The following is a 12,843-nucleotide window of genomic DNA, read 5'->3' as shown; positions in this document are numbered from 1 at the left end:
GGCAGACCAGAATCTGATTTCAAAGTGTTTTTTTTGGAGCATAAACTTTAAAGACATGTTTTGGGGACCTCTTAGACCAATATATGTTGATGAAAAAAGCGTGATATGTCACCTTTAAAACAGAGAACATAGAAACAGTCAGTCTTGTTGCTGATGGTCTTGTCGGTCATTAAGACGCATCACTACTAATTCAGCCTGATTCATATTCAGCTAATCTCCTCTCACTGAGCGTCAACATTAAAGATTATAGAGATATCCAGAGTATACAAAGCAGTCAGTTTTGGGACATATCTCTTATGTCACATTCACACCAGACGTGAACGATATATTCCCTCGAATGACTCGCTCAATTTGTGCGTCTAAATTGTGTACGTACACTAGTGCCCAGGATGCAAATTTCGTGAGAGGGAGGGTGGGGTTCCCCGGCACAACAGTCTGTTGTTATCAGCTCTCGGACATTGAATGGGGAAGCTGGTTATGCTAAAGAGGCAGAGCTAACTTCCTACTACAACCCATAGAAGGATTCAAGTGACAGACAAAGTTTTTCACAACTCAGCAGATAATCCTCCTCACTCTCTGTCCTCACTCTCTGTCCTCACTCTCTGTCCTCACTCTCTGTCCTCACTCTCTGTCCTCCCTCTCTGTCCTCCCTCTCTGTCCTCCCTCTCTGTCCTCCCTCTCTGTCCTCCCTCTCTGTCCTCCCTCTCTGTCCTCCCTCTCTGTCCTCTCTCTCTGTCCTCCCTCTCTGTCCTCCCTCTCTGTCCTCTCTCTATGTCCTCCCTCTCTGTCCTCCCTCTCTGTCCTCCCTCTCTGTCCTCTCTCTCTGTCCTCCCTCTCTGTCCTCCCTCTCTGTCCTCCCTCTCTGTCCTCCCTCTCTGTCCTCCCTCTCTGTCCTCCCTCTCTGTCCTCACTCTCTGTCCTCCCTCTCTGTCCTCCCTCTCTGTCCTCCCTCTCTGTCCTCACTCTCTGTCCTCCCTCTCTGTCCTCACAGTGAGCTCCTGTTTATTCCTGATCCCATAAAAACAGGTAGAGTCACAGAGTTTGGGGAAGCTGCACAGAGATACAATCAAAGTGTCCCATATATTCCAGATGAATGAATCTCCGCTGGTCCATACGTCACACCTCACGTCACCGGGTGATCTGCACGCTGATCCGCTATCACGCAGCAATAGATTCACTGGAGTTCAGATATTTCAACTCTTGCGAATGAATTTGCGACATTCGCGTCGCCCAATTCGCGCCACCAGACCACCAAATGTGCAGTTTCTCTTCAGATGTGTAGCTCTGCCTAGTTCCATCTGTTATCACCTCCCCTCCCCTTTCCATCTTAAATTCAGGAGTCTCTTCAATCAAACCAGCACTCTACACCACTGTTTCTTTATCTGATTACAACTTAAGGAGAGATAAGCATAAAAAAATGGCGCTGCTAGACTAGTCCACCTCAGACTAGAAGCAGCAGATGGAAGAAGCAGGGCATGCTTTGCACACTGAAGCTGCTTCTTGCATCTTCAAGCACCATCTGAATTCGTTGCATGATTGTACAGGATGCAGTTCAATTCTTTAGATAGCAAAAAAGATAATAAAAGTGCATCTCAAACACCAAGTTTTGCAGTATTGTCCAGCTCAAAATGTAAGCCTAGCCCATCTCTCCTTCTGTGGACACTGAGCTAGCTAGATGGTAGTGATCTTGCTGATTCTGCAGGATTTGTTCAACCCAAACTTATTCAGCAGAACATCCTGACACTCTCAATGCAACATGTGCTACAACATTCAACCTGCAACAACATTTAGAGTAGAAGTTGTAATGTTCTGCTTACCTGGATCTCATACAAATGAGCGATGTGGAACTGGACTGTGAAACAAACAGAGAGAAGAATTATTACAGCAGAAGTGATCGCCACGAACGCTGTGTTTGCTTACAGGTCGTAGACAGTATGTAGCACAGATGGGTGAGTGGGGTGGGGAGGAGGATGGGTGTAAATGCACATGTAATCTGAAATCCCAGTGTGCATGTGTGAGCTCTCCCTCCATGTGCAGTCTCCAAGGCAACCGTGGTCTTATTGAGAGTCAGCGGAGAGACGGCGGCAGAGGAAGAGCTGTAGAAATATTCCTGTGTGCTATCTGTCACTGACAGGCAGCTACAGCTAATCTAATGTTATATTACACAGCAGCACAGGAGCTCTGCTTCCTCCAGCAGAGATAACGGTACTTACTTTCAGCTTTGGACAAAGTGCAGAGGTTGGAGTCGATCAAAGCCAGCTGAAAATGCTGCGGAGAGAAAGAGAAAGAAATAACCATGAATACATGTTTAATTAACTTTTACATGATGAACGTCTGCACACTCATCTTCATCTGTAAAGATCAGAACATAAAGCTCAGGAGTCCTCATGGACCATGAAGCGTTAACCTCCAGCATGGCCGCAGTACATCCTTGTTTGAACCGACTAAAAATCAAATCCTTCTTTTCTGGAAGCGTTCTTTCTGCAAAAGCAAGCTAAGGCTCCCATCTATCAAGGCTAAGTTATTCATCATGCATTCCTTTATGATGTCTTTATGCAGAAAACTGACTGACAACGTATCAACCTCCCCTGGTGTTCAGGGGAGGATCATCAGATGCGTAATTCTATTTGAAGGCTGTTACAGCTTGAGCAATCTTTCTTTATGCAGCAGAAATCTGAGGTCCTAGTCTTCTATATCATTATTTGTGAATGTTTGTTGGTGCAATTAAGTGAATTCTTGGTGGAAACATGGTGGAAACTCCACAAAGGCTTGGACGATCTTTGTCAGGCCACATGAAATCAAACTTTGCAGAATCCAGTTCTTGTTTCGACCCGAATTTAAGACTGTTGCTAGTTTACAAAAGTTGTTTGCAGCACTTCTGCGTCCCTCAGTAGCTCTGTAGGCTTCATACCTTCTTTAACTCAATGAAGTTTTAACAATAAAACTTTAAACCAACAGATAGAAATCACATCATAGCATCAGCAGCAGCTCGACACCTGGAAAATGTATCTCAAGTAAGAGTGCAGTTCGTTTCTCCTTTGTACAAACTGCCACCATTGTTGTTGGCAAAGATAACGTCAGATCCCGCCCCTTCTTTAATCTGATTGGTCGATGACCAGGAAGTGACATCAACAAGTGGGGCAGTGTTCCAAAAGTTGAACTACTTTCAACTGAGAACAAAAATCAGCCGGTGTGGAGACGATTTTTTGAGATGAGGACACTGAGCTCTGAAAGGTGGCCTCTTGATGTCTCTTTTAACCCTCAAATCTACTAACATCTTTTATCCCTGGGGTCAATTTGACCCCAGCAGTTTAAACCTCCAGAAACTGATTGTTACCTAGGTTTATGTTTCAGGGACTTTATGTACCCAAGGGGGGTCCTGACCCACACTTTGGGAACCCCTGATCTAGAACACAAACTGTATTAGCGAGATATTTATTGTATGCTACTTAAATCAAAGGCCTTTGAACGCCTCATCATCACACTGAACATTTGGAAATCACTTGCTGAAAATCTAGAGGTTCTTTTCAGCGACAGAGTGCTAGTGTTTCCACCTCTCTCATGTCCTTCCCTCTTCATCATGTTGTACATTTGTTGATTCCTCAGCAGCTGCAGGTGCTCACAGTCCAGCAGCAGTAGATCACTGCATGCACTGATGCAAAAAATAAAACCTATGAACGCTGGAGCATAACTTGAATGATCTTAAAGCTGTACAGATTTCAGATTTGATATCAGATAAGCAAAAAGCAATGCATGCATGATGTTTGTCCTGCAGATTAAAACATAAAATCACCAAAAACTGAGAAATATTCAGATTTTGAGTGACTTCATTTTGATATTATTACATATAGGACACATCGTCTTGCATCCACTGTTAGCTCATGTTGTAAATAATCAATCATGACAGACTATTGCCAATGCAGAGATGTAAAGTTTAAGGAAACCCTGGAGGAATCATATTCTCCTCCCTCCAGTCAGACCCTCAACAAACCATGAATGAACCCTGCTGACCGTAACATGAGAGGCCACTGATAACCGGAGGGGATGACACATCGCTGTCCCGCTCTCTGAAACACACACATCCTGATCCAAACCTCCCCTTCCTCCTCCTCTACGTGCACACGACTAACCCTTCTGAAAACCTTTCCCTCAGAGGTCATAAATGCATCCTGAAGCGCGGCGGTCTGATGTGAAGACTCTGTTAATGTGTAGAGAGGATGTCTGCAGAGGCTTGTAAAGGCGTGGCGCGCTACAAGTCAATATCTCTATCAGGGTCAATGAACTGATTAGCCCACAAGTGCGTCAAGCAGCTGCAGAGACGACTCAATCGCCTGGCTTTCAAACTGACCCTTCAGGGCTTCCATACACCTCTGTAGCATCCCTCTAATGCTGGCATGAGTAGCCACATTTATACTGAACTTACACTCCAGTGAAGCCACGTGCAGAGTGATGCTCCAAGGAAACACTGGTGGACGAGTAGAGATGTCTGATGCTGTAAGCGTGCACATGCAGCAGTCAGGCATGTATAGGTGGCTTCAAGGTGACGGGTAGCGCTGCAGCATGCGGCTGTGCAGTCGAACACACAGCTGCATGCGTTTAAAAAAAAAAAAGGAGCCGGCAGTGTCTCTTATCTGGGTCAGGAAAAACTGCACACACACATTCAGAGAACAGGCTGTACTGCTCCTCTGGTGGAGGATTTCTTAGAGGGAAAGGAGGAGGAAGAGGAGGAAAATATATCACTTTCTACCATCTGGAGCTTTGGGATGAAGAAAAGAAGCTGCAAACACAAACACACTGAAAGCAGACGAGCAGCCTCGCAGCAGCCGGTCAATGTCAGACAGATAAAAATCAAGAAGCGACCAGCTGGATGTGTCTCTGTGTGGTTCACCCAGGGGCCGCCGGAGCGTCACACACTCACACGTGCGCCCACACACACACACACACACACACACACACACTGCTCAGAATAAAGTCCTTTTAAGCAGAGCTATCAGACACACTCATCAGGAGCGTAACGTTAAAAGAATTCATGTGTTACCTAGACGGCTGACACTCCTCTTAGAAGCCCTCTGCATCCTCCTGAAGGTCTCTCCCTCCGCTTCCTTCCCTTCCTTCTCTTTCACACTTGCTCCTCCAACCAGGCAGATAATGCAGCACGATTGTCAGCTCGGTATTCCACCTCCCCTCTCCGCATGTCTCGCCTTCCTCTCCCTCCCTCTCTCTCTCCGTCTCTATGCTATCTTTCTTACTCTCTCTCTCTCTCTCTCCCCCTCCTTCCCCCCCTCTCCTCTCCTGGTGTCACTGATTACTATTCAGCAGACGGCTGCAGTGGAGAGTGCAGAGAGATGATACACAATACCTCAAAGCTGGGACAGACACACACACACTCACACACACACACACTCACACAGCACCTCCCCGGCTCTTCAGAGACGGGAAACTTATCACCTCACAAATAAAAGCGGCTCAGTCACAGATTTCTCCTCCTGTGTTTGGCTGAATATCAGGATCTGGAGGCGTCTCTTCAGAGAGAGAAACTCGGCAGACTGTAGGTGAGGAGAGGCAGCGTGAAGAGACATTAATCAACATGCAGATGTGGAAATGTTGCAGAGACCGTCTCTAAAAATGACTCTGCATGCACGACTCAACCACAAGGAATAAAACTAACGCTCATCTGAAGACCCTTTCCAAACAGAGCAGGTTCTATCATCAACAAAGACCCAACATCAAGTCCCATCTCACAGACAGGACTCAGTCTGATCTCATCTTAATCCACCATGAGCAGAGCACTTTGCAGCATTTAGCAAGTTACAGTGGCAAGGACAAACTTCCTTTAACAGGCAGAAACCTCCAGCAGGACCAGACTCATGTTAGACACACATCTGCTGAGACCGTGTTGGGTCTGGAAAGAGGGATAGAGGGAGATGAAGAGACAGAGAGAGCGGTGATAAGATGAGCAGCTTCGCCATAATCTTCCTAGTTTTCCAGAAGTTTGTTTCAGTTCACAGTTTTGAGGTCCTGGATTGAAGACATTGAAGTCCTAGATGTGGGGTTTGGAAACACAAGCCTCAGAAAACAGTGCAACACCAGGAAGGCAACCCAGCTTCCATTTTCTCACAGAAGACTCTTGAAGCCTCAGTCAGGAGGGTCCATGTTTTTAAATCTCAGCTTTGTTTCTGGTCCAAAGCAGGTCAAAGCACTACATTACCCATGAGCCTTAGAGGCAGCTGAGTGGAGAGAGGGATAGAGGGAGATGAAGAGAGAGAGATGATAGTGGGGAGACGGATAGTAGTAGTTGTAGCAGCTGGAGTCTGGCACGTCCACAGCAGCAGAGATCCAGAGGAACCTACGAGACAAGGGAGCTCAGGGACTCCAGAAAGGTCTAAGAAAAGAGAGAAGAGAGGGAGACCAGAAGAAAGAAAAAGAGGAGAATAAATGGAGAAGGAATGACAGAAGGAAAGGACGGGATGAGGAGAGGAGACATAAAGGATGAAGAAACATGGAAAGAACAAAGAGAGAAAGAAATAAAGGAATGAAAGGAAGAAAGAAGGAAAGAAAGAAAGCAAAAGAATGAAGGAAAGGAAGAAGACACACGTCTGCTGAGACCGTGTTGGAGAGAGGGATAGAGGGAGATGGAGAGAGGTAGACAATGCTTTGCAGTTAAGCCTGGTGTATGTCTGCCTTGAATCTACGCCGTAGGCCTGCATAGCTCTGTTTCAAGGCAGAAGCACACACACATAGCCTGATGTGGAACTCCTGCAAAATGTATCCATGATGTCACCCACATGTGTTCCTGAGCGCTGTTTTGAAGCCAATATTGGAAATGCTGAACTCATCCAAAAGAGTGTGACGGTCTTTAGCCTCCTAGCCAACAGCTATGTGTTCCCGCCTGTCAATCAAGTCAGTCATGTCCTTATTTGGGCAAAAACTTGTAATCTTAATATCTTCTGAACCGTCACGTTAGAAAAAAAATCACCTACAGTGTGTGCCGATAGAGAGATTAGCAACGTAGAGCCAAGCAGTTATTTCTGCTGCAAAGATCGTATTTTTTGAATGGGTGTGTATGTGGTTTCCTGTGTTTCTGCAGCCAGCCTCTAGTGGACGCTCGATGAATTGCAGTTTATAACACTTCCACATGGGCTTCATCGTTTGAGACCGGAGGTTACCGCTTGGAGGGAACACAGTAGCTGTTAGCGAGGGGGCTAAAGGAGATGCTACGTCCATTTATTATGCAGTCTATGATTGAAACAACACAAACCCCAAGCCCTGTGATTGGTCCACTGGGAAGCACATACATCACATGCCACCTCCTTCAACGTCTCCTCTTTGTTCCTCTTTCTAATAACGGCTGTATGATCAATAGCAACATTTATCAGCTCCAAAGTTCACATAGTTCACTGTGAAGCAAGCAGAAAACATATCAGGACCGGAAACCGGCGATCTGATGAGCTTAGAAGTCACACTGCCACAGCGTTTGGAGACATAGTGCAGAAAAAGGAGACTCAACGATGCACAAGTACGTAGAGCTCATGATCACATCGATGTACAGTCATGGCCAAAAGTTTTGAGAATGACACAACTATTAATTTTCACAAAGTCTGCTGTTTCAGTTTTTATAATGGTAATTTGCATATACTCCAGAATGTTATGAGGAGTGATCAGCTCAACTGCAATTAATTGCAAAGTCCCTCTTTGCCTTGAAAATGAACTTTATCACCAAAAACACATTTCCACTGCATTTCAGCCCTGCCACAAAAGGACCAGCTAACATCATTTCAATGACACACAGGTGTCACACACATTAACACAGGTGTGGGTGTTGATGAGGACAAGGCTGGCGATCAATCTGTCATGATTGAGTGACTGGACACTTTAAAAGGAAGATGGTGCATGACACCATTGTTCCTCATCTGTTAGCCATGGTTACCTGCAAGGAAACACGTGCAGCCATCATTGCATTGCACAAAAAGGGCCTAAAAGGGAAGTTTATAGCAGCGAGTAAGATTGCACCTCAGTCAACCGTCTATAGAATTATCAAGAACTTCAAGGAGAGAGGTTCAATTGTTGCCAAACAGGCTCCAGGGCGCCCAAGAAAGTCCAGCAAGCGCCAGGACCGTCTCCTGAAGGTGTTACAGCTGCGGGATCGGGCCACCACCAGTGCAGAGCTTGCTCAGGAATGGCAGCAGGCAGGTGTGAGTGCATCTGCACGCACAGTGAGGCGAAGACTTTTGGAGGAAGGCCTGGTGTCAAGGAGGGCAGCAAAGAAGCCACTTCTCTCCAGTAAAAACATCAGGGACAGACTGATATTCTGCAGAAGGTACAGGGACTGGACTGCTGAGGACTGGGGTAAAGTCATTTTCTCTGATGAATCCCCTTTCCGATTGTTTGGGGCATCTGGAGGAAGGCTTGTTCGGAGAAGACGAGGTGAGCGCTACCATCAGTCCTGTCTCTTGCCAACAGTGAAGCATCCTGAGACCATTCATGTGTGGGGTTGCTTTTCGGTCAAGGGAGTGGGCTCTCTCACAATCTTGCCTAAAAACACAGCCATGAATAAAGAATGGTACCAGAACGTCCTCCGAGAGCAACTTCTCCCAACCATCCAAGGGCAGTTTGGTGATGAAGAATGCCTTTTCCAGCATGATGGAGCACCTTGCCATAAAGCAAAAGTCATAACAAAATGGCTCGGGGAACAAAACATTAAGATTTTGGGCCGTTGGCCAGGAAACTCCCCAGATCTTAATCCCATTGAGAACTTGTGGTCAATCCTCAAGAGGCGGGTCGACAATCAAAAACCCACAAATTCTGACAAACTCCAAGCATTGATTATGCAAGAATGGACTGCCATCAGTCAGGATTTGGTCCAGAAGTTGATTGACAGCATGCCAGGGAGAATTGCAGAGGTCTTGAAAAAGAAGGGTCAACACTGCAAATATTGACTTATTGCATGAATTCTGTGTAATTCTCAATAAAAGCTTTTGATACTTATGAAATGCTTCTAATTGTATTTCATTATACCATAGAAACATCTGACAAAAACAACTAAAAACCCTGAAGCAGCAGACTTTGTGAAAATGTAATATTTGTGTCATTCTCAAAACTTTTGGCCATGACTGTAGAGTCAACACAGACGTGTAAACCAGGCTTTAGAAGAGGGAGGGAACAAACTTGAGACTAACTGGTCGTCTCATCGACCCACGTTGAGTAAATTTATCCAAAGTTTGTTCTCATAATTGTCGTTAATTGAATCCCGATCCTGCACAGAGATCCTTTATCACCCAGTCCTCTCTCCTTCACTATAAGAGCTTCTGACAGACTTGAGTCAGAGTGGGCGTCGTGTCTTATCGAGGCTGGACGATAAAGTCGCTCTTAAATTAGGAAACCGTGCAGCCTTGTCTCTTTACTTGATGCCTCTTAATCTCTCTCTCCATCCGCTCTGCTCTGAGGGGATAAAAAAAGGAGGCTCCATGAAACCTGCATCCTTCATTTAAATCTCTACATCCTCTTCTTCCCTACACTCATCATCATCACCATCATCCGCAGTCTTTTCTGGCAATTTCCTGTGTTTCCCTCCTCTTCCTCTCTCTCTCTCTCCTACCTTTATTCAATCTCTGCTGCTCCTTCAGACGTTCACCGGCCCCTCCCAGTAGATAACTGGGGCAGTCATGTGTGTGAGGTGTGTGTGTGTGTGTGTGTGTGATATTCTGGCAGAGAGCCAGGGCGGAGAGGGAGGGGTGCAGCCAAGACGGAGAGAGGACGTGCAGCACGTGCAGCCTGCTGAGCTGCAGACTCCAGCAGCTCCAGAATCAAGACATCAAGAAGGGATCGTTTCCCAGAGGAGACGATGTTTCGATGTTTGGGAGTTTAAAAGAAACATTTATGAAGACGTTTCAACACACACGGTCGTGTAATAAATCCCCACTCTGTAGAACTTCTTGTGTTATAACGTCAAACTCCTCCAACCAATCAGAAGACCACCAGGACCCTGTGCATCCTACACCAAGCCTCTGAGTCCACACTGCCAGTGCATTGAAATACATGCTTGTGACATAACGTCTGGAGTGAGACAAAGCCCAGGATCAGGTCTCAGTCTGGCCCTGAAGGGGAACCAGGACCGCCAGACAACAGATCCATAGGCTCCAGTCAGAAAGCCCTTCATTACAGTCTGGACGTGTAGGCTCACAGGTGTTAGGAGACAGGAGACGGGCTTTAGCAGCGACAGACGGGACAGAGGATCCAGCAGCCTTTGTTAATCTGAGGACGAGGGAGGTCACGTCTGCTCCACGACCGCACATCAGGAGTACAAAACAAAGTGGATCCACAGAGTTTCTATCGCCCGCTGCATGAACACACGGAGCGTTCTGACTTTGTGAAGTGTCAAGTAGAAAGTCTGAGCACTGAATTCCTCTGTGTTTACTCATCTGTACCTCCTTTATCTGCAGGAAGTGTTGCTATCAACGTTTCTTCACATATTTTAGATACTCAGCTTATCTTGACGGGGATTAATTCAGTCAGATATTCTGTTTTTAAGAACTCTGTCGGCTTGATCCGGTTTCTTTCCTTTCCCTCTTTTCAGACTGAGGACAAAAGGGATGCAACGTCATTTTTCCAGCTAATCACAGGTAGGGATGCACCGATCCGATCCTGGTATCGGATATCGGCTAGATCGGCCTCAAAAAGCTAGATCGGATATCGGTGACAAAGGGCCGATATTTCGTGCCGATCCATATGGCAGATCTATTCATCTGTGCATTTTTGCCCGGTAGAGTAATCATGTAATCAATGATTTTAATAGCCCTCCTCCCTGCCACAGGTTCCTCTTATCCACTGCTGAGGTTTACAGTTGAATTGTAATATCTGTTGGTTATGAAGATTAACTCACCAAACTGCTGGTACACATTTATAATCTCTTGAATAATGATACTGTCGCTTTAAATATGTTTATTTTATTTTGGTTTACAAAGACAGAAAAGCCTGAAGTTGCCAAAACATGATTCTATCCTCACATTCAGGAATAGAGATTGTTACATCAATACCAGGATCGGATCGGCTAGTATCGGTATCAGCAGATACCAAAGCCCAGGTATCGATATCGGTATCGGGACCTAAAAAGTAGGATCGGTGCATCCCTAATCACAGGTAAGTTGCTGCCATTTAAAGCCATGAAACCTGTAGTTTATGCACAGCTGCAACCAAGAAATGCTGAACTGCAGCACGCAAAGATGCATGCTTTAATATTCGGGGTGTAACGATTCATCCACTACATCGACGTATCGATGTATCCCTGCTGCGTAGGGACGATGCAGAAGTATAAACCAGCCTTTAGTAACACATTACCCTCCCTGTGGTGCTCACTGGTGCTGACGTTAACCATCACACTGTGCTTCAACGTCAACACAACAATAAAACACTGGTTCAAATCTCAGGCTTACCTTTAAGCCCGACTCGTAGTCTGTGTTGACTTTGAACATGAGTCCCAGTCTCAGGTGAATCTCTTTAGCTCTTGAGAAGCCGGGGTCGATGTAAAGCACATCCTGGAATGCCTTGATTGCCCTGAAAGAGACACAAAGAGCACATGTTTAACACAATTATCCCCACACACAGAGCCACAAACAGGGGGAGGAACACTGTTGCATATATTAACAGAAGCCGCCACAACGACAGTTTGATGAGTCGGTGCTCCAACACAGACTGTAGTATCCGTCATGTCACCCGTCTGATCGTGAAGCTCTGTTTTGAGGCCGATCGTCGGCGGGTGCCTTATTGGAAATGCTGAACTCAACTTAACGTCGCCTGAGTGTGAGGTAAAGAGGCGGGCCTTTAGCCTTTTCGCTAACAGCTACAGTGTGCTCACCTGTCAATCTAGTCATTCACGCCCTTATTTGGGCAAAACTCGTGCATTTAATATCTTCAAAATAAAGAGTTATAAAATATTATATTCAGGCCTAAACTGTTTTCTGAACCAGGCTGTAAACATGTTTATTAATGCTGTAAAGATCGTCTTCTTTAAATGGTTGTGTATGTGGTTTCCTGTGTTTCTGCAGCCAGCCTCTAGTGGACGCTCAAGGAACTGCAGTTTTTAGCACTTCAGCATGAGCTTCATATTTTAAGACTGGAGGTTGCCACATGTGCACTACCATCAAGCAGCATCACGGGCTGTAACAAAAACTGCAGTTCCTCGAGTGTCCACTAGAGGCTGTCTCCTGCAGTGAGTCAGTCCCCATAGAGCCCCATATTAAATTGTCACAGCAGAAATAAACATGTTTACAGCCTGGTGCAAAAACAGTTCTGGTCTCTATACCTCATTCCTCTATTCATGACAACAGCACGTGTCTGAATTTATACACAACTCACTCGGTTTAATTATTTTAAGGCTTTAAGTGATGCATAATTTGGGGGCGTGGCCTCTTTGAGTGACAAGCGATTGAACTGACACCACAGCGTTTATCAGCAGTGCACTGTTTCCTCTCTTTTAGAGCATGCATGTATAGAAGTATCTCTCTCCAGCCTTATGAAGCTTGTGAAATCCTCACATCATGCATGCTTGTATCTGCTACAGCTTCTATTTTAGTCCGGCTGTTGAATCTGAAGCATGAGTGTGCAGTTTAGTTTCATGAGTCGGCACACTGACACGTCTAAAACCGGAGCGGCACTCTTAGTTGGGATACTTGTGCATTTACAGCTGGTGGGAGCACGTCGTCTTAGTCTGGGCGGGTTATTTGAATAAGGAAATGTGATCTTGGGGTCTTTGCATTAACACGTTAATCTAATGGAGTCTCATTATTTCAATGATGTTTGAACTGTGGGCGAGTCTCAGTATGCAAATGAAGAAGGAGAGGCTTGCAG

General features: G+C 45.7%; 1 protein-coding gene across 1 annotated transcript in view; it reads right to left on the bottom strand.

Moving 5' to 3' along the window:
- Positions 1-12,843, bottom strand: part of kdm6a (lysine (K)-specific demethylase 6A) — a 55,836-nt gene that overhangs the window by 22,923 nt on the left and 20,070 nt on the right. Inside the window, exons 6-8 of the mRNA XM_034694072.1 lie at positions 11,430-11,550; positions 2,214-2,268; positions 1,818-1,852 (exon numbers count right to left, since the gene is read on the bottom strand). Coding sequence (XP_034549963.1) covers positions 1,818-1,852; positions 2,214-2,268; positions 11,430-11,550 — 211 coding nt within the window. The remainder of the gene's footprint in view (positions 1-1,817; positions 1,853-2,213; positions 2,269-11,429; positions 11,551-12,843) is intronic.

Source organism: Notolabrus celidotus, chromosome 10 (assembly GCF_009762535.1).
Source record: "Notolabrus celidotus isolate fNotCel1 chromosome 10, fNotCel1.pri, whole genome shotgun sequence".
Lineage (NCBI taxonomy): Eukaryota > Metazoa > Chordata > Actinopteri > Labriformes > Labridae > Notolabrus > Notolabrus celidotus.
The sequence above is the reverse complement of the archived record's forward strand: the minus strand, read 5'-3'. Positions and strand labels throughout refer to the sequence as shown.